The sequence below is a fragment of the Abrus precatorius genome, unplaced genomic scaffold (assembly GCF_003935025.1).
Source record: "Abrus precatorius isolate BTA unplaced genomic scaffold, Abrus_2018 Scaffold7, whole genome shotgun sequence".
NCBI lineage: Eukaryota > Viridiplantae > Streptophyta > Magnoliopsida > Fabales > Fabaceae > Abrus > Abrus precatorius.
In genome coordinates this window covers 30465928-30491904 of record NW_020874417.1, presented here as the reverse complement: position 1 = coordinate 30491904, position 25977 = coordinate 30465928, and the positions used below count along the sequence as shown (strand labels likewise).

At 32.3% G+C, this 25977-nt stretch overlaps 2 protein-coding genes across 5 annotated transcripts; one reads left to right on the top strand and one right to left on the bottom strand.

The window, feature by feature from the left end:
• Positions 1-3131: 3131 nt before the first annotated feature.
• On the bottom strand, positions 3132-13994 carry LOC113871137 (aminodeoxychorismate synthase, chloroplastic). 3 transcript variants are annotated; one of them, XM_027507950.1, is made up of 14 exons: positions 13772-13994; positions 13216-13587; positions 12337-12468; positions 11122-11189; positions 10116-10180; positions 9898-9964; positions 8291-8572; positions 8068-8191; positions 7414-7739; positions 7169-7248; positions 6776-6878; positions 5962-6044; positions 4421-5038; positions 3132-4025 (listed from the first exon to the last, which is right to left on the bottom strand). In XM_027507950.1, exons 2-14 carry the CDS (start codon positions 13544-13546, stop codon positions 3545-3547), a joined length of 2760 nt encoding a protein of 919 aa, XP_027363751.1. In that variant the 5' UTR covers positions 13547-13587; positions 13772-13994; the 3' UTR covers positions 3132-3544. The 3 variants fall into 3 exon arrangements, with proteins under 3 accessions (XP_027363751.1, XP_027363752.1, XP_027363753.1); XM_027507951.1 differs by having other exon boundaries at positions 3194-4025; positions 13216-13584; positions 13772-13977; XM_027507952.1 differs by lacking the exons at positions 13216-13587; positions 13772-13994 and adding an exon at positions 11344-11387 and having other exon boundaries at positions 3194-4025; positions 12337-12437.
• Positions 13995-15801: 1807 nt separating this feature from the next.
• Positions 15802-24949, top strand: LOC113871059 (chorismate synthase, chloroplastic). 2 transcript variants are annotated; one of them, XR_003505748.1, is made up of 14 exons: positions 15885-16247; positions 17111-17261; positions 17480-17556; positions 17640-17698; positions 17786-17869; positions 18355-18447; positions 18904-18984; positions 20152-20283; positions 21471-21573; positions 21713-21807; positions 21886-21951; positions 22923-23162; positions 23982-24066; positions 24415-24947. XR_003505748.1 is itself a non-coding variant. In XM_027507788.1 (13 exons), exons 1-13 carry the CDS (start codon positions 16112-16114, stop codon positions 24558-24560), a joined length of 1308 nt encoding a protein of 435 aa, XP_027363589.1. In that variant the 5' UTR covers positions 15802-16111; the 3' UTR covers positions 24561-24949. The 2 variants fall into 2 exon arrangements, 1 of the variants encoding a protein (XP_027363589.1); XM_027507788.1 differs by lacking the exon at positions 22923-23162 and having other exon boundaries at positions 15802-16247; positions 24415-24949.
• Positions 24950-25977: the final 1028 nt, after the last annotated feature.

The window sequence follows — 25977 nt, the reverse complement described above, 5'->3', positions numbered from 1 at the left end:
GGTAATATTAAATAAAATAATTTTTAATAAATAATATATTATATAATTATTTTGATATAATAGTATTTTATCGGGCCACCAAGATTTTCAATCTTTCTTGTTCTTCTCCAACGTAAATTTGAGTAGACATTCCTTCAATCTGCTCTACTGTGAGGTCCACACCACAGGATTTCCGCAGATGGAGGATAATCATATGCAATGCTTTGGTAAGTTAAGCACTTTAAACAATTTCAAAAGGATGAGTTTGGAACTTTTATATTGAAAATGTGATTTGCTTAACATTTGCATATTCAACCTTGTTGATTTTTGTGGGGTGATTAATATTGATCTAAACTTTAACATATATCATTATCATTATTCATGGATAGATTAAGTTCATTTTAGTAAATGTAATTGGTCATAAATAACCTGCAAAGATAAAATTTAGTTGTAACATTTCAAGTATGTATGTTCCGCATTATTAATTAATTAAAGTTGAAATGAATATCTTCTAACTTGTAATATCAACTTTTATTACCTTAATTACTGAAATACATTTTAATAAGAGATTTTAAATTTGTTCTTTCAATTACGACATCAAAATTTCAAAGTTCCACGAGCTTACGTACGAAAATACTTATATAAAGACAAAGCTAAGCCCACTTTTCTGTATGGAAAACTCGTGAGATTAGTTTAACTTTATCATCCAAAATGGCGATAACAACTGATACGTTTTGAGAAAAAAGTGGTCCTTTTTAGTTCCTTATCTGTATTTGTTGATTCACCATGGTTTGCAATCTCTTTGTCAACTTCCAAGCAAAATATAAATAGGTCAAATATAACATGTCCCTATGCTTTAAAAAATGTTAAAAGAGATGAAAATTCATCTGTCTCCACGTCTGACTGAAAAGTGAGTATCATAGTGCAAATTTTGAATGTATCCTAATGTGGAAACTATTTTACACACATAATTTTAATCAATCTCAATCATGTGCTTCTATCAATCATCAATCTTTGGAAATATTCTCATGCGGACACCATATACTCAAGTTTAAGCCACGTTTTCAAGCCAACTATGATACACAGTACGTTCTCTGTATAAATTAATTTCCGTTTTAGTGAATTATTTTACAAAAGCCAAGGGGCCAATGACTAATTGTTCATTGTTTAAGGTTAGAAAATAATTAACGTAGCAAACTAAGGAGCTAATCACGGCATGTTAAATAGATCTTTGCAAACTTATTATTTAACTTCTTATACCATCGATTAAAATATTGTGTTGCTGTGAAGACCGAATCATTTTCATTCAAAACTTGAAACCAGAATTACAGAAGAGGGTAACATTCTTCCTCTAACTGTGTTTAACTAGAGAATATTGACGATGGCTATGATTAACAAAAATAACTATTAAGTTTAAACGTTAAAAACTTAATTTTTAAGTTATCAGCTGAAAATTGGAAGATGTTAAGTTATCTTATTAAATCAGAAGTATTTAATAATGTAAAATGACGTCAAATATAATTTATGTATTTATATAATTTATTTTATAACTAAAATATTTCAAGTCATTATAATAAAAAAAATTTAGTTAATTTTAAGCTCTAATTTATTTTAAAGATTATGTATTTTATTAAAAATAAAAATAAATGAATAATAATAATAATAATAATAATAAGTATTAAAGTTAAACGCTAATTCAAGTAACGTCTAAAACATGCTGGTTGTATAAGAAATTTGTTTATTAAACATTTATTTAAATTAAATCATAAATCATTAATTATAAGTTGGTCTAAAATTGAGACAGCTTCTCAAACACACTCATATATTACTTTCTCAAAAATAGTAAAGGAAATCAGAGTAAAAGTATGTAATTGTTTTATGAAAATTGATAGCTTGCTTACTGTTAAACAAGCCGATTAGATTTTTAGCTGAAACAAATTGACAGGTCTCAACTAATAAATTTTCAAACGATTGGACATAAATGAGGAACTTGTTTCTCTGTCAGGATTCTTAACACTAACCCAGGTGAAATGTGAAGAACAATGAACACACAAAATTTTACATATGAAGTGTATTTATGCGTTTAATAAAAGAGAAATTCAATTTATTTATATTTTTTTACAAAAAAAAGAGAAGAGATAAATGTATAGGATATAAAATAATTAATGCAACGAAGAGAAATAAAAATATCATAAAAAAAGATTATATGAAGAATATAATTCAAAGCAAAATACGGATAGAAATATTAAGAAAAAATCCAGCATGGGTTACGTTGTGGATGGATAGTAATGGTGAAACCTATGAAAGAAAATTTTTTATATTGGTCTAATTTAATTGATTTAGATCATCAACTTCTCTTTGCTCCCAAAAACTATGAAGTCTAAATTGCCACCATAGCCGCTGATGGTAATTGAAGTCTGCCTAATCTATTTTTCTCTCATTGGGTCAAGCTCATACCCATTGTCGTGCCCTTTTTTGTGAGTGCACATCAAGGATATCGCCAACAGATGATCAAAGGTATAACCTTTTGAAGTTTAAGGATTATCAAATTGAAATCGCTCTTCTAATAAAGTTTTTTTTAATACACACAACACTAAGTTAATGTTTAAGAAACTCACTATTTACTAATTATGTCAAACTCTGTTGATCGTTGATGAGTTCTTTGCTGATAAGCCATGAAATGTGCAAAGAAACTTTTGAACAGTATAGAATTGAACCAATCCAATTCTTTTATGACCACTAATATTGGTTGACGATCCATGAACAATATATTAGCCATTATGACCATAACATGTTTTATTATTTCTATTATATCCATGAAATCCCTGTTTTCTTCAAATTCTTCATTTCGTTCATGACTGAGATTTGTGGATTAATAAATAAGATTAAGATAGGATTCCTAAGGTGGACATTTCCGAAAATTGCATTGGCAAAGCTTAAAGGATTAGCAAAATCTTGCTATTGAACATTTTGATAATGATTGATGAGTAAAATACTAATACAAACACGCAGTCGTTGGTCTTATTACCATTCCCACGAATTAAGCATACCCACGGCGTTGAAGAAGGATGATTGGAATAATGCAATTTCTCCTACTCTATCCTTCCCTTTAATAACATTTTCTTTTTAAAGTTCAAATACACAGCTGTGTGAACAAATAGATACCTCAATAATGCAGCAACATAATTGTAGAAATCACGTGGAAAAGAGTATCAACGAATAAAATATCACAATTTCACAAGGAAATGAATGAATACAATGAAAACATTGGGACTTCATCCAACTCAAATTACAGTATAGAAAAACCCGACGTATAACCCAGCGGGCCTAAATTGAAGCCAAGTATGACTAAGCATAAACATTACTAGTACATTTTATCTATCTATCCTCTTTGGAAAGAAAATCAATTGAATTCTAACCCCAAAATAATTGAACCTAGCTATTCTACAACATCCTTTACTATTCTATTAAATTATAAAACGATTAGAAGGACTCATACATTGAATCGTATTGCTCTCTGACCTTGAGCCAAAAAGGAAAAAGCTATTGTTTGACTTACTGAACTCTATTCAAAATGAATCATAGCGTTTGCTGGGGCTTTTGTTTTCAAGACCATCTCTTCATACTCATCTTCAGGGTTTGACAGAGCAACAATTGCCCCTCCAGCTCCTATTGAAGCTTCACCCTCGTGTATAATGACTGTTCTTATGACAATATTTAGATCAAATGTCTGATTATACGAGAAAAATCCAATACAGCCTGAGTAGATACCTCGAGAACAACTTTCCAGAGAATCAAGAAGTTCCATTGATCTCAACTTTGGTGCACCTGTCATTGAACCACCAGGAAATGCAGCTTTGACACAGTCCACAGCACTGACATCTGACCGTTTCTTACCACGTATCGTACTCACCATTGTGTGAACAGTTGCATATGATTCCACATCCATGAGGTGTGGCACATGAACAGATCCAGGATCACAAACACGACCAAGGTCATTCCTTAGAAGGTCAACAATCATCAAGTTTTCAGCCTGATCCTTTTCACTGAAAGAGAGAAAAGCAAGTTAGTTCACAACAGATTCACCCAACTGAACCAAATTCAGAATGTTTTGCTATATCAACATATTATAATTCTGGATATTGAAAATCTGTATGAGAAAGGCCAATTGGAAATTAGATCTTGAATTCTCGCAAACATTTAAACTGATAACAGATTCATAACTAAAATCACGAGTTTGTTTGCAACCAAATATGGGTATCACACATTTCAATGAGTCTTGTCTATTACAAATTATTGAAGAAGCATTAAATATTATTGGAAGTTGAAAATTTTAATGCATTGCATGACAGACGATGTGCTAAGAGAAATGTTTCCAAAACATAAACTGAAGTGGTAGAATTTGTTAAAATAGTGATAGATAGAAACAAAAATAGGTTACCTGAACTGTAATTTCAATTTGAGTTGCTCATCTTCCTCTTTGGTAGCACCACGAGCTACTGTACCCTTGATGGGCTTAGCTTCAAGAGTACCATTCCTATCCAACTGCAGGAACCTCTCAGGAGAAGAACAGCAAATACACAGATCCTCATTTGAAAAATTAAGCCAAGCAGCATAAGGTGATGGATTCCTTTCTCTCAAATGCAGATAAAATCCAAGAGAATTTAATTTCTCTACAGGTTTCCTTATCTGAGTTGTGAGACATAACTCATAACTTTCTCCATCTTTAATGTAGTTTAGACACTTCTTAACATCCTCAATGTACTGCTCTCTAGATTTTTCAGCTGCAAAACCAGCTTTACTTGAGGAAAAAGTTAAGGGATGAGAGTTCTGTCTTTCCAAAGCCATTCTCACAGAGCCATTTAAGCTCAGAAGTTTATCCTCTGCTTCATCCAACCACTGTGTAATACTTGAGCTTTCTTCATGTATAGCCAACAAATAAACATCATCATTTTTGTGGTCAATAGCTACAAGATTATCAGCAAAGAAAAAACATGCATCTGGAGTTTTAGATTTGTGACGGTTAGATGTGACACCACATTCAACTTTGAGGTCATATCTGCAACACAAGAAAATCAATTTTCGTCTAGTGTTGGTTCCCGGGAGAGATCACATTGAAATTATAGAATTTTAGATGTTGGAGGAAACTTTGAGAACAGAGACTAAATACTCTGAAATTGAATTGATACAAAACCTAAATAACTAATTTTTGTTTATACTAATACTAAATCATAATCCTAATAAAACAAGAAATAAATCATGGGATAACAGGAAAATATGAAAATTATTTATAAATGACAATCTAAGATATTCTAAATTATTCCAAGATATAATTAAGACGCAATTGGAAACTTTTCACATTCTCTTTCTAACACTTTCTCTCTCAAGCTAAAGCTCCCTAAGCTTTAAATTGATTACAAAACCGATTAAAAATAATACAAGCACCAAACATGGCTGGAATTATCATTATCTTGGGATTGAAGATCGGTGAGACAAAGCAACTAGGATTGAGGACTAACAGGGCAAATGAGTCTAGGACAGAGATCAAGTGATCAACAGGGTCAAAGTCTAGGTTTAAGACTGGTGGGCCCAGAACATCAAGGGCCAGATCGCACTTAGGACAAACCAGTAGGGCCACAATAAAATCTTGCAAGAAACACATGTTTAGCAAGAAGGTTAGGATGGATAACATCTAACATATCAAAATGAAGGTCCACAATAGTTTGAACAAAATAAATGCAGGGCTATCATTCTTTCAAAACTAGTGATGATGCCCAAAAACTAGGACACAAACTGACTACATGAAATGGGAGAAAGAAGGAAGGCTGAGAAATAATGGCTATACCCATGGAAGCTAAAAGTAAAAGCATCATACATAAATAAAAAGATACAATTAGAAAACCATCCAATTGCTTGACATATGCTTAAGAATTTAGGTTGCCTAACTCAATGTAGACATAATTGCTTCACTTCACCACCTACCCAATGTAACCAACATATCCTCCGTGAAAGTCAAATGGCAGACCTTCATATTCATGTTTATCATAACGATATGATTGAAGCTCCTGCAACATTATGAAGGCAACATATGAATGAGGAAGAAAGGAATTAAAGGAAAAAAATATTAAATATATTTAAGAATGATTGTTATAAATATGAACATATGCTCTGTCATGATAGGTATGATCCAAGTATGTTAGAAATAATTTAAATATGCAGTAAGATGATATATACATGAGAGATTCAATACACTTATACACACAAAAAATGACTTTCTGATATGTTAAACCTGTTTACATTATCTTGAATCCTAACCCATCCCCTCTTTCATTCCTTAACTTCATCTCTGATCAAAGCAAAAAAATCCAAAGCCATGGCCTTTTATTGGTCTGAATCACAAGAGAATGGACAATAAGGATCTTCTTTGTATATAACAGAATCAGAATATTTGTTCTGCTAGCATATTTCCTGTTTAGGATAAACCTTTTGGATAAAATTATAATTTTCAACAGAGAAAAATGGGGGCAGTATAGATAGGGGGGATAAGATATCCTCCAAATGCAGAAACTAAATGTAACAGGTGTTGAGGATTAATTATGAAGAATTCAGGCAACAAATATGGAACTCCTAATAGAAGCTCAAATAACATGTCAATGATCGATTCTCCTAGAAGTTTTAACTGTCAGGAAGAAGCCCAAGAATGTTCTTATATGTCTAACAATAAGGAATATACTAGTTGAGGAGTGTGACATGCAAAAATAAAGCATAAAAAGACCGACACAGTTGCAGTGTATACCTTGTTCAAAAAATCAAGAAAACCATCTTCCAAGAATATTGTTTTGGCCGAACCTTTAGAATCTTCAATTGACAAATATCCACCACCTTTTGAACACCCATCACTGGAAAAAGAATGAAATTTTAGATATATAACTTATATACTTCTATCTACAACAAATGGTAGAAATAGTGTGATAGAAATATTTTTTCATGTCAATGCATCAAAAAAGATAATTAGTACTAATAAAGCATGCAATACAATACAAGAAGGTAACCTATTTTGATGAAGCCCATTCACCAACACCTTACATAAAATAATGTAATCTACAAAGGAAAAGAATCTAAAATGTAGAAGAGAATTGAAGAAGTGAAAGAAATTAAAAACTAACAGTTAAGAAGATTAATTTCAAACCTTTGATCAGACAATCTGAATGTTAACTGCTTCCAAAGTGATCCACCTTTTCCTCCCATAAATGAAAATCTTGCTCTTCCCTACTTAAGATGAGAAGAATATTAATAAATATAGTACAATAAGTAGTGCATAATGAAACATTTTATCTCAATATAAGAGATGCTATGCTGCTCGATGATTTTAGTTTAAAGATCCAAATTAGGAAAGATCTATGTATTGTGTATTATAGAATTTATAGAAATTACCTTCTCTGTGGACGAACTATCCAACCAAAAGGTATTTTCAGTTTCCTGTCCAAACAACTGACAAAATATACTTCTTGCTCCACCAACTTGACCAGCCAAGCGACCAAATTTCTTCCATTTCAACTTCAAACATTTATAATCAGTGCTTGCATGATCAGCGTTTAGCATGTCAAACATTTCTGAACGTTTCATCTCAGCATTATTGCATGCAATATGTCTAACTCCATTAACAACTTTTTTTAACTGATCCACTTCATTATTCTCTGAACTAACACTTCTGCAAACTTCTCTGTAGTGTCTATTAGCACTTGAAACCTGCATGCATGCTAAAGAAAGTTTACTGCTCAGGTAAATTATACAGAACTAACATTTTTTTAAGGCTAATGGAAACTAAGAACAAATTTATGGAGCATGTAAACAATTTCAAATGAATATTACTCTAGTTTAGGAACAAAGTGGCATACAAGATACAACTTCATAATTTGTATCAGACCATTTTTTTTCTCAAAAAATTCTAAAAAACAGCAAAAAAGGCAGAGAGGCATTCTCAATCATTAAACAAACATCAATCCTCAAACTAGTATCCAGACAAAGAATTAGATAAGCATTGATGACAAACAAAGTAGATAATAATAACAAAGTTCTTTAGTTTACCATCAGAATGAACATGCTTGTCCTTGTATGATGGCCTAAATCTCAGCCAATAATTTTCTGTAATCTCTCTAAAATTCTTGAATATTTGACTTCCATGGCATGTTGCAACACTCTCCGGATGAAACTAAAGGTCAAAATTGTTGAGTTGAGCAAAGTTAACAAATAATAAATAAATATAAATGCAAAGCAAAGAACATAGACACATCATTTATGCACTTAACACCTGCACACCATAGTGTGGTCTTGTGGAATGCCTAATTCCCATGAGAACTCTTGCACTTCTAGTTCGTCCATAACCAACATGGTTTGAACTTCCATTTCCTACTTCAGCTAAAAAAGGATCAACAAAAATGCTTTGATCTGTCTGACTTTCATGAGCATTTAATTTGCCAGAATCTTTGGGCCCAATAAATGGAAGTGTGCTATTGGAGGAGGTCCATGCTATTGGAATGAGATCTTCAGGAAGTGATTCTGAATCTAAAACCAGTGAATGATATCGAACAACCTGAAATATATGACAAACAATAATTATGACTAGGAGGGTAGATCAGATACCTCTTAATTAACTTTGACATGAAAAGACAAACAAATTGCAAGAGCGAAGTTTGCATCCATAATTTTGGATGAAGGACTGCATTGCTGCATCATCTCAGATATTATCAACTAGTTATGTACTTTCAAAGCCAATTGTTCTGAAATACAATTATGGCAAGGGACTAAAGTAGGAGGCTTTTGGTTGTGGAATGTTTTATAATTCTTAGGAATGGCTCTCTCTTTTGATTAAATTGAATTGAACAAGGGTGATTCTGGGACAACGGCCAAGGTTGCTATGAATGTGCAAATCAACCAAACACATTAATCAAAGACCAATAGGTGGTATGCCGTGAAACCAACACCATGTTTAGCCCTTCCTCACTCACCCAGCCACCCAATGTCTCCCTTTCCCCAGGGAGAAAAAGAAGAAACAGTAGAAAAACCTCCACTGACAAAATTAGAAGGAAGACGTCTTCCTTATCTACTAATCTTTATTTATACTTGAATAAGAAAAAGAAAATATTGTATTAAGAGAGTAGAATAATACAGGCCAACAGGATCAAGAATCCTTCTAAAACAAAGGAGACAAGGAAAAAAGAGAAATAAAGATGAAAAAAACAGCTGAAAAGCCATATATTTGACAAAAAAACAAATCAAAGAAAACCACAAGAAGAAGTCAGAAAGAATTATAAGGTATTGGCTCACTTTGTGTAAACTTTTAGATAAGTCCTTATAGGAGAAAAAAATTAGTATAAAAAATGAATAAAACTTTTAGAAACAACTTACCTCTTCAAATTTTAAAGAAGTTAAATGAAAAGGCTTCTCAAATAATAGAGAAACATAAGTTGTTTCTAATTTATTAAAGAAATTTTATTTATTTTTTATATGATTTTTTTTTTCCTATAAGAATTTTTCTAGAATTTTATCCAAACTAGGCCATTATTTTTTAACCAAATGTACCACATGTTTGCAAAATGGACACAGCACCACAAAACCTTTCCTCCCTTGTATCTATTCATCCCCTAAAAATAATTAGAGATAAAATTCTCAAGAGTCAAACAAATTTAGAATTCACCAAGAAACCCGAACAATTTAGCCCATAAATGCAGAGCAACCGCGCAATCTAGAAAAATTAAGATTAAAAGTTGGAGTTTCCTAGTGTCAAAATGACCTGTATGTACAAAGTATGAATATGATAAGCTTAAAATTGAATTCTATGAAAAGATTCAAATTCTTTAAAAATGACTTTGAAGGAATCAAATTTGTATTCTTTCAAATATATGGTGGTGAACACACCTTGAAACCAGAATTTCCACCAGAAGGTATATCACGAAAAAGCTGGCAGCCGGTGTGCTCAATTTCACTGTAAAATACAAAGAGATAGTAAGACCAAAGGAGAAGGAATGGATAGAAGACTTGTAACATTTTTTTTTAGGTAAATCTATTTTTGCGTAGAAATTGCATAATATGTAATGAAAAAACAACAGATACAGTTTTAAAATGTTTAACCTTACCTTAAACGCCCATGGATGGGTTCAGATGCATGGACAACTTGAGCTCCATGCACATAACCTAATGCCTATCAAATCATAGATTAACCAATTAAACAGAAACATAATGTAAGCAACAGTGATGAAAGGCAATAGTATGACCTATTATATTACAAATCAAAAGGACAAATTAAAACAGGATTAAGTTTAATCTATTGGCAGTAGCCAAAGCAGGACAACAAAAGATTGTAAGGCAATTGTGAATACATTGATAGTCAACATCAGGCATTTGTTAACAAGAGTTCCCCCACCATATTATCAGGATTCAGACATTGACCAACATCAGGGATAATACAGCTTGTACATCGTTTATTACATTACTGCCTTAATTCAGATAACCATTTTTATAGAGTATAAAATTAAATATGGAACAATTTAAAAAAAAAAAAGTGTATCATCTTAATATTTTTGAACCCAAGTGTATTATCATCAAGTGTTGTTTTCCCCTTTTCCTTCTTGATTCTAGATCTAGCATAGCAAACATGAGAATGTAATAAAATTTTCATCACATTTCTGCATAGAAATCACACTAGTGGGAATTTCCATTCCATTGCAAGCTGTCCAATTTCCATTGCATCAAAAAACTTTGTATCGTACTAAATGTAATGGTAGGACACACAACTTATCTTCTCAAGAAGAAACGAGATTAAGGGTTAATGTGACAAACGCTACTTAGATGCTATCATAGTATGATTACATAATATTTTAATAGGGAAGGTTAAACCAAAAATAGACGGATAAATCTGCTGTATGGTAACACAAGACCTGAATTCAAGAAATACAGTGCACTATTCTATATTGAAACTTGTGTATGATATTAGTAGTACAAACTGAAACCTGAAAAAGGTTTTTACATAGTTTTCAAGAAAGGAAGAAAGCATGGCCCTTTGAAGGTTTGAAAAGAAAGAAAGGGTTCAGATTAGACAGGAGGAAAAAAGGGAACAATCTTGCAAAAAAGAAAATAAAATACCTGGTGACCTAGGCAAACACCCAGAACAGGAATATCCCAGCATTTAAGCAATAGCTGAAGACAAATGCCTGAAACATACAAAACCATTTCCAAAAAATTAAAAATAAAGAATTTTCCACACTTCATGAAATAAAGATCAATCAAATTAAATCATAATATTAAAAACTGTATACTGAATCAGGTTTTGTTTTAAAACAAATATAGGCATAGGTATAAACTTACAATCTTCATGATTTGAAGATGTTTCACTTACACAGTTACACCGCCTATTACCATAATAGAGATGAAAATTTAAGAAGAAAGGATAGATATATAAGAAAATGCAAAATTTAGAGCAGATGTATACAGAAGAAAGTTGGAGTAGCAATTTTTTATGAGAAAATGACAAAAACTAGCCATAAGATGGTTTGGTCATGCTAAGAAGACCACTTGAAGTGGTCGTGAGAAAACAGGATTAGATGGTAGATGGTGCAATTAAAAGGGGGAAGATTAGACAAGACTTCAGGAGAAACCATTAAAAACAACATTACTTAAAACGGATATATTGCAAAACTTAGTTTTGACAGCACCTAACGATGTTGATTGATCAATGTAACTAATCCCATGTAGTGCAATAAGGTTGGATTGTCAAGATTGAGTTTTTCAATATTTTAACTTCTTGAAATTTGAAAATCTTCTAGTAATATCTCATATCTTTTGCATCTTGGTAACTATGAGTGGTTTTGAAGGTCAAGTTCGATCACAACCAATAACAGGTGTTGTCATGTGACTCTTACATGAATTTTCTGCTAGCAGAGTTGCTCTTTAACCATCTTCTTAGGCCACAATGCCACCAGGGGCATCAGTGTAGCAAATATTTTACAGTTGTAAGTGAAAAACCCATAAAGCCACAATACACAAAAGCTGCAAGTGTTGTTTTACCATGAATATATCATGTCATGATACAAAGGTCTTTGAATGTAATAAACACAAGGAGTGTATATCCACTCACAAGAAATTATTGGCCTAAACCAAACTTAATCTCAAAAGTTGCTCAATGGAGAAGGATTATCCAAGCCTTATCAGGAGTATTTTAGGCAGATTCCTTAATTATTTGGAGACATCTTAACACAAACATTTAAATCTATAATACCAGCAACTTATTTTGGTTGCATCTTCTAAGGCATATAAATGTAGTGAAATCAACAGTCCACAAGTGCATTCCAAGATTCTCACCTATATCTTCTGGGCATGCTGGAGAACCAGGTCCAGGTGATATGACAATATTATCAAATGCATTTTCTTCATATATGTAATGGCAAAGTTCTTCCCATGTCCAATCATCATTTTGGATCACCACGGGAGGGACTGGCAAAATGATAAACCAAACCAGCAGTTAAAATGGACATCAATTCCTTAAGTAAACTTAAACTTTCCAAGTACAGTGACCTTTAAAATGGCATCATCTTTATGTACTGGATTTTAGAATGTTCAAAAAGTTGTTTAATTCTTTCACAAAATATTGACATTTGTATTTTTATTTTTATTTTTTGTAACCTTAACATTAAGTGATCATCCAATGATTGGACATATTAGCATTACAGTTCCATTTTAAAGGTCCCTAATGGAAACCACATTAGAATGAACAGAGAGGTCTACAAAAAGGAGATAAGTTAACTCTATATGTTTAATATCATGTACAATAATAATAATAATTGGACATGATAAATTTACTCAAACATATCTCCTAATGCAGTTGTACTAAGACCCCAAAAGCTCTTATTCTTCTAAATTGATTGCTATGTATAACTTTAAATCAATTAAAATTTGAACTGACAGTCATATAAACTACACAAATAAATTTGTTTAATGCATTTTTTTCAACGTATAAGAACTTTATATTTTGTGCAGCTTCATGACAGAACAATATTGAATTGAATCTCTGCAATGAACCACTTAGTACATTTTTGGATTAAATTAAATTAATTCTTTTCAGGAATTCTTGCCCTGTAAGAATTTTTTCATTACAAGCTATCTTAAACAAACACATGCAAATAAACATTTCCAATTGTTTTCTACCCACAACCACATTCAAGTGACAGAGAGAGAACTTACCGCCATTAATAATAGAAAGTTCCTGGTATATATTGTATGTGTAACTATCATAGTTGTCAATCAACAATGTCCTCACAAAATCTGGCTTATGTACTGGCAACTGTACCCTTTTCTTTCTTTTATATGACTCCTCTACGTGGCTATGCATCAATTGACAAGAAACAGCGGCGTTTCTTCCGTCGCAATTAGATACTTGCTTATCACCTTTCTTAATGAAACAGGAGACTCTTACCGATGGTTTGGACAACAGAAAGTTCATATTTGCGTATTGCATGGATTCACTTGCAGGACATGTTAGCTCAGAAGACAACAAACGCAAAGACGAGTTCATTTTGCAAGGAAAAATATCCAAACAACTAGTCTCCACAACTTCTGCATATGAATATAATTAATTATCAGTAGTTCGGTAGCGCCTAGCAGGTTTTTAGCTAGTAATACATCAAATCATGCATGGAGAAGCAAAATCAAATTCAAGAGAGAATAAAAATATAAATTCGAGGCAAAAAAATGAAGATGAAAATAAGCAAAGATGCATATACGATTCTTAAGAACTTACATATGTTGAATTCTGTTGCGAAAGAGTTGCAGATTTAGGAGATCGAAGAGAGGTAGAAAAAGAAGAGAAAAAAGAGAATCAGAATGGTGTTGGTGGCGGTCGGGATTCGGAGCGGGTGGTGGAGAGGAAGTTGCTTCTGTATGGCTTTCCAAAGTGAATAAATGATAAATAAGAATCTATTGATTGGCGTGCTGGCGACATCTCCATTTCATATATTCAGTTTGAGGCTCTTGGACTCTTGGAAAAGCTATATATAATATTATTAGAAAATGCTAAAAAGTGTCGAAATTTTGGTTACAAAAATTTAAATAAATTTGAAGATATTGAAGATACAAAAATTTTGGTTACATTATCTCTTTTACTAATATTTTAAACGTAAAAAATAATGTGAAGATATTGTTTATTTACTTGTGGAAAATCATTTTTTTTAATAAAAAGTGTATGTTTTAAATAAAATATATTAGTAAATTTTCATGTATTATATTAAAATTATTAAATTAAAACAATATTTTAAATAAGCAACTAAAGATATTTTTTTAATTTTTAATAATTTTAAAATTTAATTATAATTTTTTAAGTATTTAAAAATATGTGACAAATTTAAATTGAGATTCAACTAAGAAAATAAATATTTAAATCAGAAGAACTCAAAAATTAGGTATGAAAAGTATATATATAGGTAGGAGAAATTAAATCAACTATATATATATATATATATATATATAATAAGTTCTGGATTCATGTTTAGCATACAACATTCACAAAAAAATATTTTTTGTTGAAAAAGATTATTTAGAAGACAGTTAAAGCAGTATTCTTGAGAAATATAAAAAATAAAAATAATCGTATAAAGATAAGTGTTGTTATTTTAGAGAAAGGAATATATATCTAGAAAAATAAATAATTTTCCCCAGCCGCCTCCACCAACTCCCTGTCTACGTCTACTTCCACTTTATTTGATGAACATCGATGGGTTCTACACACCATCGTATGCACATACGGAAGGGCCAAAATGAAACAAGACTGAAGAAAAATTAAATAACCGTTGAAAACTACTATTATCATACGTAATCGTGGACTGCGATCTCCATTGGATTTCCTCTTTCGATGTTGCATACTGCATCTGCCATTTAACTAAATGTTATACATTCTATTACTTACAGTATAATTTCTGTTTTTCAAAATCATTAACAAACATGTATTTGTTACCTAAATTGGTATTATCAATGATTATAAATGCTATTTTAAAAATGATGCTATCAAACAAGTTTTGTTTTTTCAGTGTTGAAATAGTATTTTCTTATATTATAAACAAAACGATGCCATGGTATGTTTGTTATAGATTTTAATAGAACTATTTTTAGAAATATTAGATAAAAAGCATTGTTCTAATGTTATTGTCGTTTAACGTTCATATTAAAATTCAATTAATTCCATTGGAGTTAAGATGTATCTGAGCAGTTTGAGTGAATCCATTTCAGGGGAGCAAAACTTTTTTCTGTCTTTGTTTTTATAGTAATTATTAAAATTGAATACTATTTTTTTCCTTGAAGACAGTACCTTTTTTTTAGTTTTTAAACTAATAGATGTTGATTAAAAACATGTGTTTGAAAAATGATATTTTAAAAGTGAACTTTTAACAAAATAATAATATTATGTAGGTCAAACTTCAAAAGTTAATCAAATTATTTATTTTACAAAGAATCTTCTTGAGTGATTGTGTATAAAATAAGTTCAGTCAAGTTGATACTTAAACTTAGATTTACTTTGTAAAAAAATAAATATTCAATTTGAATTTGTTTATCTAAGCAAGTTAGATTTAAAGACAAAACTTGCATTAATTAAAAATTTGTAAGCTTAAATTTTACTTATTAGCTCACGTGTAATTTTTTTATTTATTCCTTAAAACAACTTCTGAAAAACTAACAAGCAATTTTCACAGTAAATTATTTACCAATCATGCGGCAATAATTTACGCTGTAATAGCAAGGCAAATGTAATTGTACTCAGGAATGGGAGTACCAAACACTGCTCACCAAACAAGTAAAAAGCACACGCCCGAGCCACACACCAAACGGGATTTTGGCATTTTGAAGACAGGAGAAGGTGGTAGGTGGTGGCCACTTGTGTATTCTTCACACTATAATTACGCTTATTGCCACCAACCAACCCAAACTTATTACCCAACACCAACACCAACACCACCACCCGTTCCCTTTCTTCTTTTTCTCCCAACAACCAAACTTGGTAGTGTACTATACCTTTCACCATTGTGTTTGCGTTTCTCAATTTCACTCTCCGTGGTTTGGTTTGGCGTGGTTTGTTATATTCCCAATTTTCATGGCTTCTTCTCTCTCCACCAAACCATTCGGAACCGACGCTCTCTCCGCCGTCACTTCTCTCAATTCCGATCTCCGTTCCATCTCCTCCGTCTACCTCCGAGTCTCTTTCCGTCCTCGCCTTCCCAAGAGACTCCGTCAGTCCCCTCTCTCTCTCTCTCCCCTCTGTGTTAATAGCTTCGTTTTCGATTAATCCATATTTTGACCTGATTTTCATGCGTTTCTTCTTCATCGCACATACATACACACACGCGCACTCGCACTCGCACTCGCACTCATGTATATAGATATATATTGTTTGGATTATTATTATTATTAGTGATTAATCGGAATTTGAGAAACATCAGATACTAGAATATGCTCCTTGTTGATTTTCCACGTTTCTCTTTTCTGTTCATTTTTTGATTGGCTGAATTGATTTTCTCAGCAAACTGTTGGTTGAGTTAGTGTTCTGTTTTTGGTATTTAGGTTTCTGGTATCGGTTGTAACTTCTTGTGAGGAATGCATTGTGACATTATTTTTGTAATGTAATTCGTGAAGGAATTTCTGAAAGTGCTTCTATCATGTAAAGTGAAATTGGATGTGACATTTTTCGAACCCCCGTTTTTTCCAATCCTCTAGGAATAGCCGCTAATGTTAATTTTCCTAAAGCTGTCTCCTAACTTTGAAAATTTAGCCCATTTTAAACTTTGAAATTCACAAGCTGATGTGGGCACAGTCTTAAAAATATGGTTTGCTACATCTTTTAGGTTTAACTGGTAGGAACTGAAAATTTCAGAAACTAATGTTAATAGCTTTTAGAAACTGTTTGAAGTTTGAACCTTCTTTATAATTTCAATCTTCAATAAGTTGGGTTGGAGTCTATGTTAAACACAATGAGTTAAAGGAAATGAGTTGGTTCTTATGCCAGTTACATTGTATGTTAATGTTAAGAATTCTAAATTAATGGCATCAAGGTGGCTGGACTGCTAAACTTTCCGAAACCTTCAACATATTACAGAGATACAGGCGGCAGGGAGTACCTATGGGAATCACTTTCGTGTTACAACATATGGAGAATCTCATGGAGGAGGTGTTGGTTGTGTTATTGATGGATGTCCTCCTCGCATCCCTCTCTCTGAAGCTGATATGCAAGTGGATCTTGACAGAAGGTGCTTGCCTCCAATACCATCTCATTATCTTCACTGAATTACTAGCACTGTGGAAAAACCACTTTGAAGACTAAAGAGAAATACTTAATGGATAGTTTCTTTTATTGAAATGTGTGCTTCACTGATAGTGAGGGAATATGACATTTGTGAATAATATATAATGATTTCTTTAGATGCAACATGTCTTCGAAGAATAACCGTGTAATTCTTATGTATAGGAGGCCAGGTCAGAGCCGAATTACAACTCCTAGAAAGGAGACTGATACATGTAAAATATTTTCAGGAGTCTCTGAAGGTCAATATTTCTTCTGACTATTATTGGCTGGGAAGTTATTTGTTTCTTGGGAAAAGGGTTGAATTATAATCTCTTAATTGCAGGACTTACTACTGGAACCCCAATTCATGTATTTGTACCCAATACTGATCAAAGAGGACATGTGAGTATCTAATGCTAGAACTTGTTTATGACAAACAAACATTATCTTAATTTAAGGGTGTTGTTAAACTCTGGGAGACTTTTGCAGGACTATAGTGAGATGTCATTAGCTTATAGGCCTTCCCATGCAGATGCTACCTATGACATGAAGTATGGTGTCAGATCAGTTCAGGTACTGATTTTCATAGTGTAATGAGTATAGGTCGGTAGATGAGCCTGCCTGCCCTCAGCTTGCATTAGCTCACTGTTAAATGGGCTAATTTTCATAGGCCCACATTTAAATGGGTCCATTATTTACAAGTCCACTGTTAAACTGGACTTTTTGAAAAAAAAAATGCATTGTTAATTTATTTTACTTACATTTTATTGTTTTACATTAAAATAAATAAAAAATAATTTTTTAAAAGAAATGGTAGAGATTGATAATTTCCTTTTATACATGTTAGACATGTTGAACTGCGAACCTGCAGACTCAACCTGTTTAACTTTGTTGATTATGTGGACTAATCCTCATAGGACCACAACTCAACAGATCACATTTTTTAATGTTTATGCCTGCAAATTTGTGGGTCAACTACCTCTATTAATGAATAAAGCATTTTTATTCAATGAGATGAGTAGGTATTAAGCTCATACATCTGAACTCTCATGTTTAAGGGTGGTGGAAGATCTTCTGCAAGGGAAACAATTGGAAGGGTTGCTTCTGGTGCTGTTGCTAAGAAAATCCTTCAAAACTTTTCTGGAACGGAGGTGTGCTACTTGTCTCATGAGTTTAGGCTATTATTCTTTGTGATATTTCTTCATTTTTTTTATTTTTTTCATTCATACCAGCCCAGAGGGATATATTAATTTAGGAATGTATTAGCTTTTAATCCATATTTACATTTTAATTGTTCACATTCATATCATTTTTTATTTTTTTGGTTCTTTTGTTTGTTTTCAAAAGAAAAAAAATTATTAAACTAATGATACAAATAGCAACTACAATAGCCTCATTTTACTTGGTAAGGTTGGCTACATAGATCATATAGCAATGATGACACCATTGGGCTCAATTAAAAATCAAAGTCTCAAGAATATTATTTACCATGAAATCCTTTTTAATAATTTTCTCCAAGGTTGTTCTTAACCTTTCTTGCACGTAACACGATTTTAAGTGCCTATTCCTTAAGAAATATCCTTGGTTAATGGTCTCTTATTTTTCAGATTCTTGCCTATGTCTCTCAAGTTCATAAGGTGGTTCTTCCTGAGGATCTTATTGACAATGATACTCTGACACTTGATCAGGTATTAAAGTTAATATTCATATTTTTCTATGCACAAGCAGCACAATGGTTCCTTTTGTAAAGCTGTATGAAGTAAATTTCATGTATTCTAGGCATGAAAATGACTATTTGTTTTACATTTATTGTGTTTTAATGGATATTTGGATCTCACTAACAAATATTTTGATCAAACTCACTTATTTGCAATAGAATGAATTTTCCAAATCATACTTACAACTCTAGTCTGATTTTGTTAGAAAAATGCTGGCATTTGTAAACAATCTGACTAAATTGTATTTGTCCTTGTTTAATTTAAATTCAATGTATTAACTTCTCTTTCCCTGGCTTTTAATAAGTTCACACCAGAATATTAATACCAATGCAGAAAAAACAAGTTTTAGTTCACGTATCTGCTTACATAGCACACAACACTTCTCTAAAACTTAATCTGATTTCTGCTTTTATCTTAAAACTACTCTCACACTAGTGATTCTTGCCAAAGAAATCTCATTGCAATCCTAAATAAAATTCAACATTTTTGTCAACAAGTCACATGACTAGTGACTATTACTTAGGAAATGACTGTTAACAATACTAAGGATATTTTACCATCTCATCTCAACATTCTCTCCCGGGACATTCAGGCACAAAGCTGAATTTTGGGTAAATGTGCATATGTATTAGATTGTTCTCTTAATGACCAGAATACAGGTGTATAATTAGTGCATGAATAAACATGTCAAATCTATTTATTTTTAACTGATGATGAGGTAATGATAATAAAAGGGGGCACCATTCATATAATACTGGTGTATTTCATGAAAATATAGCTAATGCATTTAATCTGCTGTAGACTTATTCCTATATATTCACCAAATTATTGTCTTTTTTCTGTCAACTTTGTCCAAAATTCTTACAGTGCCCTTTCCAATATGTTATGCACTTGCTTGCAAGGAAATTAAATAAACCAATATTGAATTCAAAGTAATTTATGATGTGTGAATATCCTAATTTTTCTTTTATTGAATAAATGCCATCATGCTGTCCCATTCAGCGACTTATTGCTGTCTTTCAAATTGACTGATTACTGTCATAGATAATACTTATAATGGATGTTATTATCAGTATTTATTCTTCCAACACTGAAGCCAAATTCCTGATTAACAATTTTTTTTGGGAATTTGTCCAGATTGAGAGTAACATTGTCCGATGTCCAGACCCTGAATATGCTGAGAAGATGATATCTGCAATTGATGCTGTCCGAGTGAGAGGTGATTCTGTTGGTGGTGTTGTAACGTGCATTGTGAGGAACTGTCCACGTGTAAGTCTTTTCACCTGTCTCTGTCAAGTGGAAATAATTGAGCAAGATAGCAAGTAGAGTTTAGGTTAATAACAAGATTCTAAAAGTGATCACAGCTGCAACTGCAAGGGTTCTCTTGTGAAACTTAGCTATCAAAGGACTAGTGAGTTTGAAATAGAAATGTAACTACTATAATGAAAACAACAACATTTAGAATATAAAAACTAAATCCCCTTTCCCCTATAATCAACGGTGAGCTGGTGAGGGTAGTGTAAGACCCCCCTCCTTTCCCTTCTGATTTCTGAAAAATATATTTTTACTTGTGTTTTAATATATTGGTCCCTCTAAACAGTAATTTTTTTCTTAAATATGTTTTTTGTACCTTAAAATTTAGTCAATCCTGATTTTCGTCCCTATATTTTGTTTCCTATTTGATTCCTTATTTTATTGAAACACATGTTTTTAATCCCTATTGTTACACTTGCTTTATTGATGGTACGTGTCAATGATCCATTTGTCACATCATCACATAAGGGAGAAATCTAAAGACAGGGATAAAATACATGTATTTCAATAAAACTAGGGATTAAATGAAAAAGAAAACTATTTTTTAGGGACAAAATCAAAATTAACTAATTTTTCATGAATGAAAAGCATATTTAAGCATGATTTTTTTCTCCTATAAGAATGTCTTTTGACTTTGCCTTTGATATTGCTAAATGATTGATCTAACTACCTGTGATATTGCAAAATGATTGATCATCAAATTAACCTAGTAAATACACGTGACACGAAATCTTGTGGAAACTCTTAAGTACAGTGGAAATTTGGCCTTAACTAAGCTCAGACAAGCTGTACTCTATAGTCATCCATGCAAGTTTTAGAGCTTCCCTTCCATGTAAGGCATATATGTTACTCCTGTAATAATTGCAGCCCAATGCCAATTAACATTAGATTGCTCTTTGAGGTCTTTTGACCCGTTATTTGATACTTTAATAATTGATAACTAGCATGAGGGGAAAAAAAAAAGGAGGAAAAAAGCACTGCTCTGAAACCATGCCTTTTGTCTTGCAACTTGGAATCTTCCTTTATAGTCTACTTGCTTTCCTGATATCTTGTAAGGCACTTGTTAATTCTCATACTAGCACATTATTCAGATTTTTCATTTGGTTTCCAGTTAGAATAGAAATAACATTATTATTTTTCAGGGTCTCGGTTCACCAGTATTTGACAAACTTGAAGCTGAGCTGGCTAAAGCTGTCATGTCATTGCCTGCAACTAAGGGCTTCCAATTTGGTAGTGGGTTTGCAGGTACTAAAACTTGCTTATGTATATGAATGAATGCCTTTGTCTTATGATTTTGGTCTGCCTAAACACGGATAAACAGTGTTATTTTCTTTGATCACTTGTGTCTGAGGTCTGTTCTGATGTCTTAATGAAATCATTGCAGGTACGTTTTTGACTGGGAGTGAACACAATGATGAGTTCTATATAGATGAACATGGAAAGACGAGAACAAGAACCAACCGCTCTGGCGGGATACAGGTGTTTGTTCTGTTTCTAATTGTGCATTATGATGATCATGCATCCATATTTGCTTTACTTATACTATCTACATATCAGGGTGGAATTTCCAATGGGGAAATCATTAACATGAGAATAGCTTTCAAGCCAACATCAACAATTGGTGTAAGTCCAATCTCTTCTCATTCCATCTTCATCACTGTCTCATGCATCCATAGCAACACACACATGTTCAATGATATCTTTCACACTGCTTTTTTTGGTTAGAATATCTAGAAAATGTTTTATAATATTTTAGAGTATTTTCAATAATCTCTTAAGAGTGCATTTTGTTTTTTTATATTTTGTTATTTATGTTATAGGGATTTAAGTAGACAAAGAGGAAAAGAGAGATGAAAGAGGTTGTGAATAATATTCTGTGTATTTTAATGTGATGTGATAGTCATATGATGTGCTTCAAAAGAGAAAGCAATGTCCCGATTAGTATTGTCATAAGCCAGTAATCCTAAAAGCTTTCGATGTTAGGCCTTCGCTTATGAATGGTCTTATATGACATTTCTTATAGCCTCCTTAAAAGTGTTCATCAGGTTTAAGGTGCGGACAACACACAATCCCCTCCTAACATGTGCTAAAATTTAGCTTTTAATTTGATGAATGAGGGTGGCAAAGATCAAATTCTAAATCAGTTGGTCATAGAAGCTTTGATACTATGGCATGAACCAATGGTCCCAAAATTTTAAACTAGTGAAGAACTAGATAGATGAATGATTTTATATAACAGTTCGAAGTTCTAACAAGTAGGAATCCTATATTCTTAATCCTAATCCTAATTAAATAGGGAAAAATCATAAAATATATTGCAATATATAAACCCTTCTAAGAGATCATCTAAGATATTCTAAAGATTCAATAGTGATATTAATACTGAGACATATTTTCTGAATATCCTAACTTTTTTTCTTGTTTGATTAACATTAGGAGACTAGTGCCGGTATAAATAGGAATTAGTGCTATGCATTTTGTATCACATCACAACACATCTGTATGCATAAGAGAATATTATCTGGTCTCTTCTATCTCTCTTTGTTCTCTACCCAAGTCAGGCAGTTACTCTGGTTGTTTCTCATTCCACGTAGTGTACACTTTCTGATTGGTGACTTGACTGGTTTGTGGGTCAATGGGTTTTCCTCAGACACTTCCCCTTTCAGTTCCATCACTGAAGCTGCTTCATGCCAAATGTTCATCTACTGAGCTGCATTGCATTAGCTCTCTTTTCCTCCTTTGCTACCTTAGCCACATACTTCCAACAATTTTAATTACTCTGATAACATGACGCCTGGTATTTTGACTGGCATTGAGGAACTCCAACATTAAATGTGATTTTAATTCTTTATCTACTCATTTATGACATGATGTTTTATATCCATGCCATAACCTAGAATGTTACCAATATATGTTGATACACATTCATTGTTGTTTTTCTTAGTTCTTTGCTGTTTCTTTTGTGTGTTAAGAACGTTCCCCCCTAACTATTTGTAATAATAACTGTCTGAATACACACCTTTTGCCTCCCAGTGTGTTGTGCTTGAACTTTGAAGTAGTGCATTAGTACTGTTCCCAATATGGGTGAAACATTATTTATGTTAAAGAAAAAAAAATATCCAAGCCAAAAAATAAGTCAACCGTAACTGCTACAATTAAGGTCATAAAAGATAAATGAATGGAACAACCAGATTGTAACTATGATAATGTATTGCTTTGTCTCTGAATTGACCCATATGAATTCCTTGTCTGTGTAATTCATTGTTTGTTAGACTGAGCATAAAACTTTGCTAACCTCAGGAGCGGGAGAGGATGAGAATAGAATATACCTGTTTTCAGTAGAAAGTGCTTAGAGTGAATTCTTTGGTTCATCTTATTAACCTTTTTCCTTACTCTATCCATAAAAAGGTAGCAGTTGCTCATTTTTCAAAAAGTAAAAGGTCTTTGTTTTGGGGTGGCAATTGAGGAGCCTTGGGTGTTCATCCTCTTGGTCGCCCCCAACCACCACCACCAGTTCCTTGGCATATCATGTACATGTTCACCCCATCTTTAGCTGATTAGGTGGTTTGTAGCATTTTAATTATTCATGACAATGATTTTGTGCTGCCTTAGTGTCTTTGATATGATATGAACATGATATTACACTTGTGCAGAAGAAACAACTTACAGTGACTCGAGATAAAAAGGAAACAGAGCTGATAGCCCGTGGCCGCCATGATCCTTGTGTTGTCCCAAGAGGTTAATAACTCAGCCTTCTTTAGAGTTTCGTTTTCATTAGCTTCATGTCAGCTTTTATTTATTTATTTATTGGTTTTAAAAATTTTGTCTTTGATTTCATCTAAGTTGCTGAGACAATCCTTTAGAATTGAGTTAACTTTGACCTGAAAGCGCTGGATAATTTGTTACATGACAACGTTTCCACAAGTACATCTAAATCTAATGTCAGAAATAAAGAAGAGTTTTGTGTCTTATGTGTCTCTGCATGATTTTCTATCATGAAAAAAATTTCAACTCTTTTTGTTTGCTTGCATTTTTCATCCGTTGAAAAGAAAATTTCTGAAATTTTTGTTTGGACTGGGCTTGCAGCTGTACCAATGGTAGAGGCCATGGTAGCTTTGGTTCTTGTGGACCAATTGATGGCACAATTCGCACAGTGTAGTCTGTTTCCCATAAACTTAGATTTGCAAGAACCCTTGGTGCCTATATTAGAGACAGAAGAAGTGCCTTTCTGAAAGAAGATGAATGGGATGCACGGTGGCCTGTGTTCAAATCTTCATTCTGGCTAAATGTTTAGTTGACAGTTAATTCACTTTGATGACAAACTCAAGTTTCCCTCTTGCGAGGATCCGGCTCCTGGTGTGCATGTTCACATTCTCGCTAATATGTTTGCGGGTGCAATCTATCATTTTGTATTAATGTAATTTAAACTGTTTTTTTCCCTCCTTTTTCATTTTTCTTGTGAACATTGTTTCTAGAACACCTTGCTGCAAAAGCAACGAAATAGATGTATTCTTATAGTGAATTGGTATGATCTGCATGTATTAAGTGTAACAGTTTTGAAAGGTCTTAAAATTGTTGCTCTGCATTTCAATAAATGAAGCTTTGACAAGTTTAGCTGGTTCTTCATATTGTGCATTATGATTACGAAGACGATTTTGAAGTTTTAGATATTTCTTATTACGTATTCATATGTGCACAAATTAACGTAAATATTGATAAAAGGTAGAACACATGTCACGAGCCTTTTTAGAAGTTGAGAGCAATATCAAAATTAAGTGAAAAACCAAACTCAAACCAATTCGAAGGGTTTTTTTTTTCCCCTAAAACAAAACAGTTATATTCTTAAATTCAAAAATGTTCATTTATCGCAATTGAAATCTTCATACATGAAAAGTAGATCAGTAATTTTTTATAATTTAAACGTTAACTTTATCATTATTAATTATAATTTCATATTTACCCCTCTGAAATTCATGTCTCCTCTTGAAGGAGCTAAATTCCTCGTTTTCCTATTAAAACTTTGGACAATCCTTGGCTATCTTTCAATCTTGAAACTTACAATGTAATAATTATAAGCGTTTGTTTCAGGTTTTAAGGAAAGTGATTTTAAGAATGTATAAAAAGTAATTTAATTTTAGAGAATTTATAAAAAAATTAGAAGTTATTTTTTTATTTGAATATAATTATAAAAACTTTTTTATTCTATTTGGAATTTATAATTTCAACCTTTTTTTTAAGTTCTTCAAAATAACTTCTCAAAAAAGTTATAATTAAATTGTTTTTAGTTTTTTTTTTCAATATCTTAACTCAGCAACATGAAAATTTAAAATTAATTTTAAAAAATGTACTTTTATTTTTATCCATGAAATTACATTAAAACTAAAGTAAATAAAATCTCATAAAAAAAAAAAGCATTGTTAAATATGAAGGCATATTATTTTATTTAGTTATTTCTTCAGAAAGAAATTGTTGTGGTTAGCGAGTTCAGTGGGTTTTAATCGATTCAAACTGACGGAATTTAGTTATAGTACTGAATCATAATAAACTGGATTATCGACTCTCGGCAACACTATTCAGTTGAATCCATCTACGCAACACAATTTAGAGTCGATTCATTGTTTCAGTTTATTTTTGCCTAAAATTATCACT

Excerpts from the sequence above, each read along its gene's own strand:
- LOC113871137 (XM_027507950.1), bottom strand. The coding sequence starts at position 13,546 with ATGAACTCGTCTTTGCGTTTGTTGTCTTCTGAGCTAACATGTCCTGCA. Across the intron at positions 8,573-9,897 it reads GTGGAAATTCTGGTTTCAAG|GTTGTTCGATATCATTCACT; the intron begins GTGTGTTCACCA and ends CATATATTTCAG. Across the intron at positions 6,045-6,775 it reads TTCTTGATTTTTTGAACAAG|GAGCTTCAATCATATCGTTA; the intron begins GTATACACTGCA and ends ATAATGTTGCAG.
- LOC113871059 (XM_027507788.1), top strand. The coding sequence starts at position 16,112 with ATGGCTTCTTCTCTCTCCACCAAACCATTCGGAACCGACGCTCTCTCC. Across the intron at positions 17,262-17,479 it reads CAAGTGGATCTTGACAGAAG|GAGGCCAGGTCAGAGCCGAA; the intron begins GTGCTTGCCTCC and ends TCTTATGTATAG. Across the intron at positions 20,284-21,470 it reads TTGTGAGGAACTGTCCACGT|GGTCTCGGTTCACCAGTATT; the intron begins GTAAGTCTTTTC and ends ATTATTTTTCAG.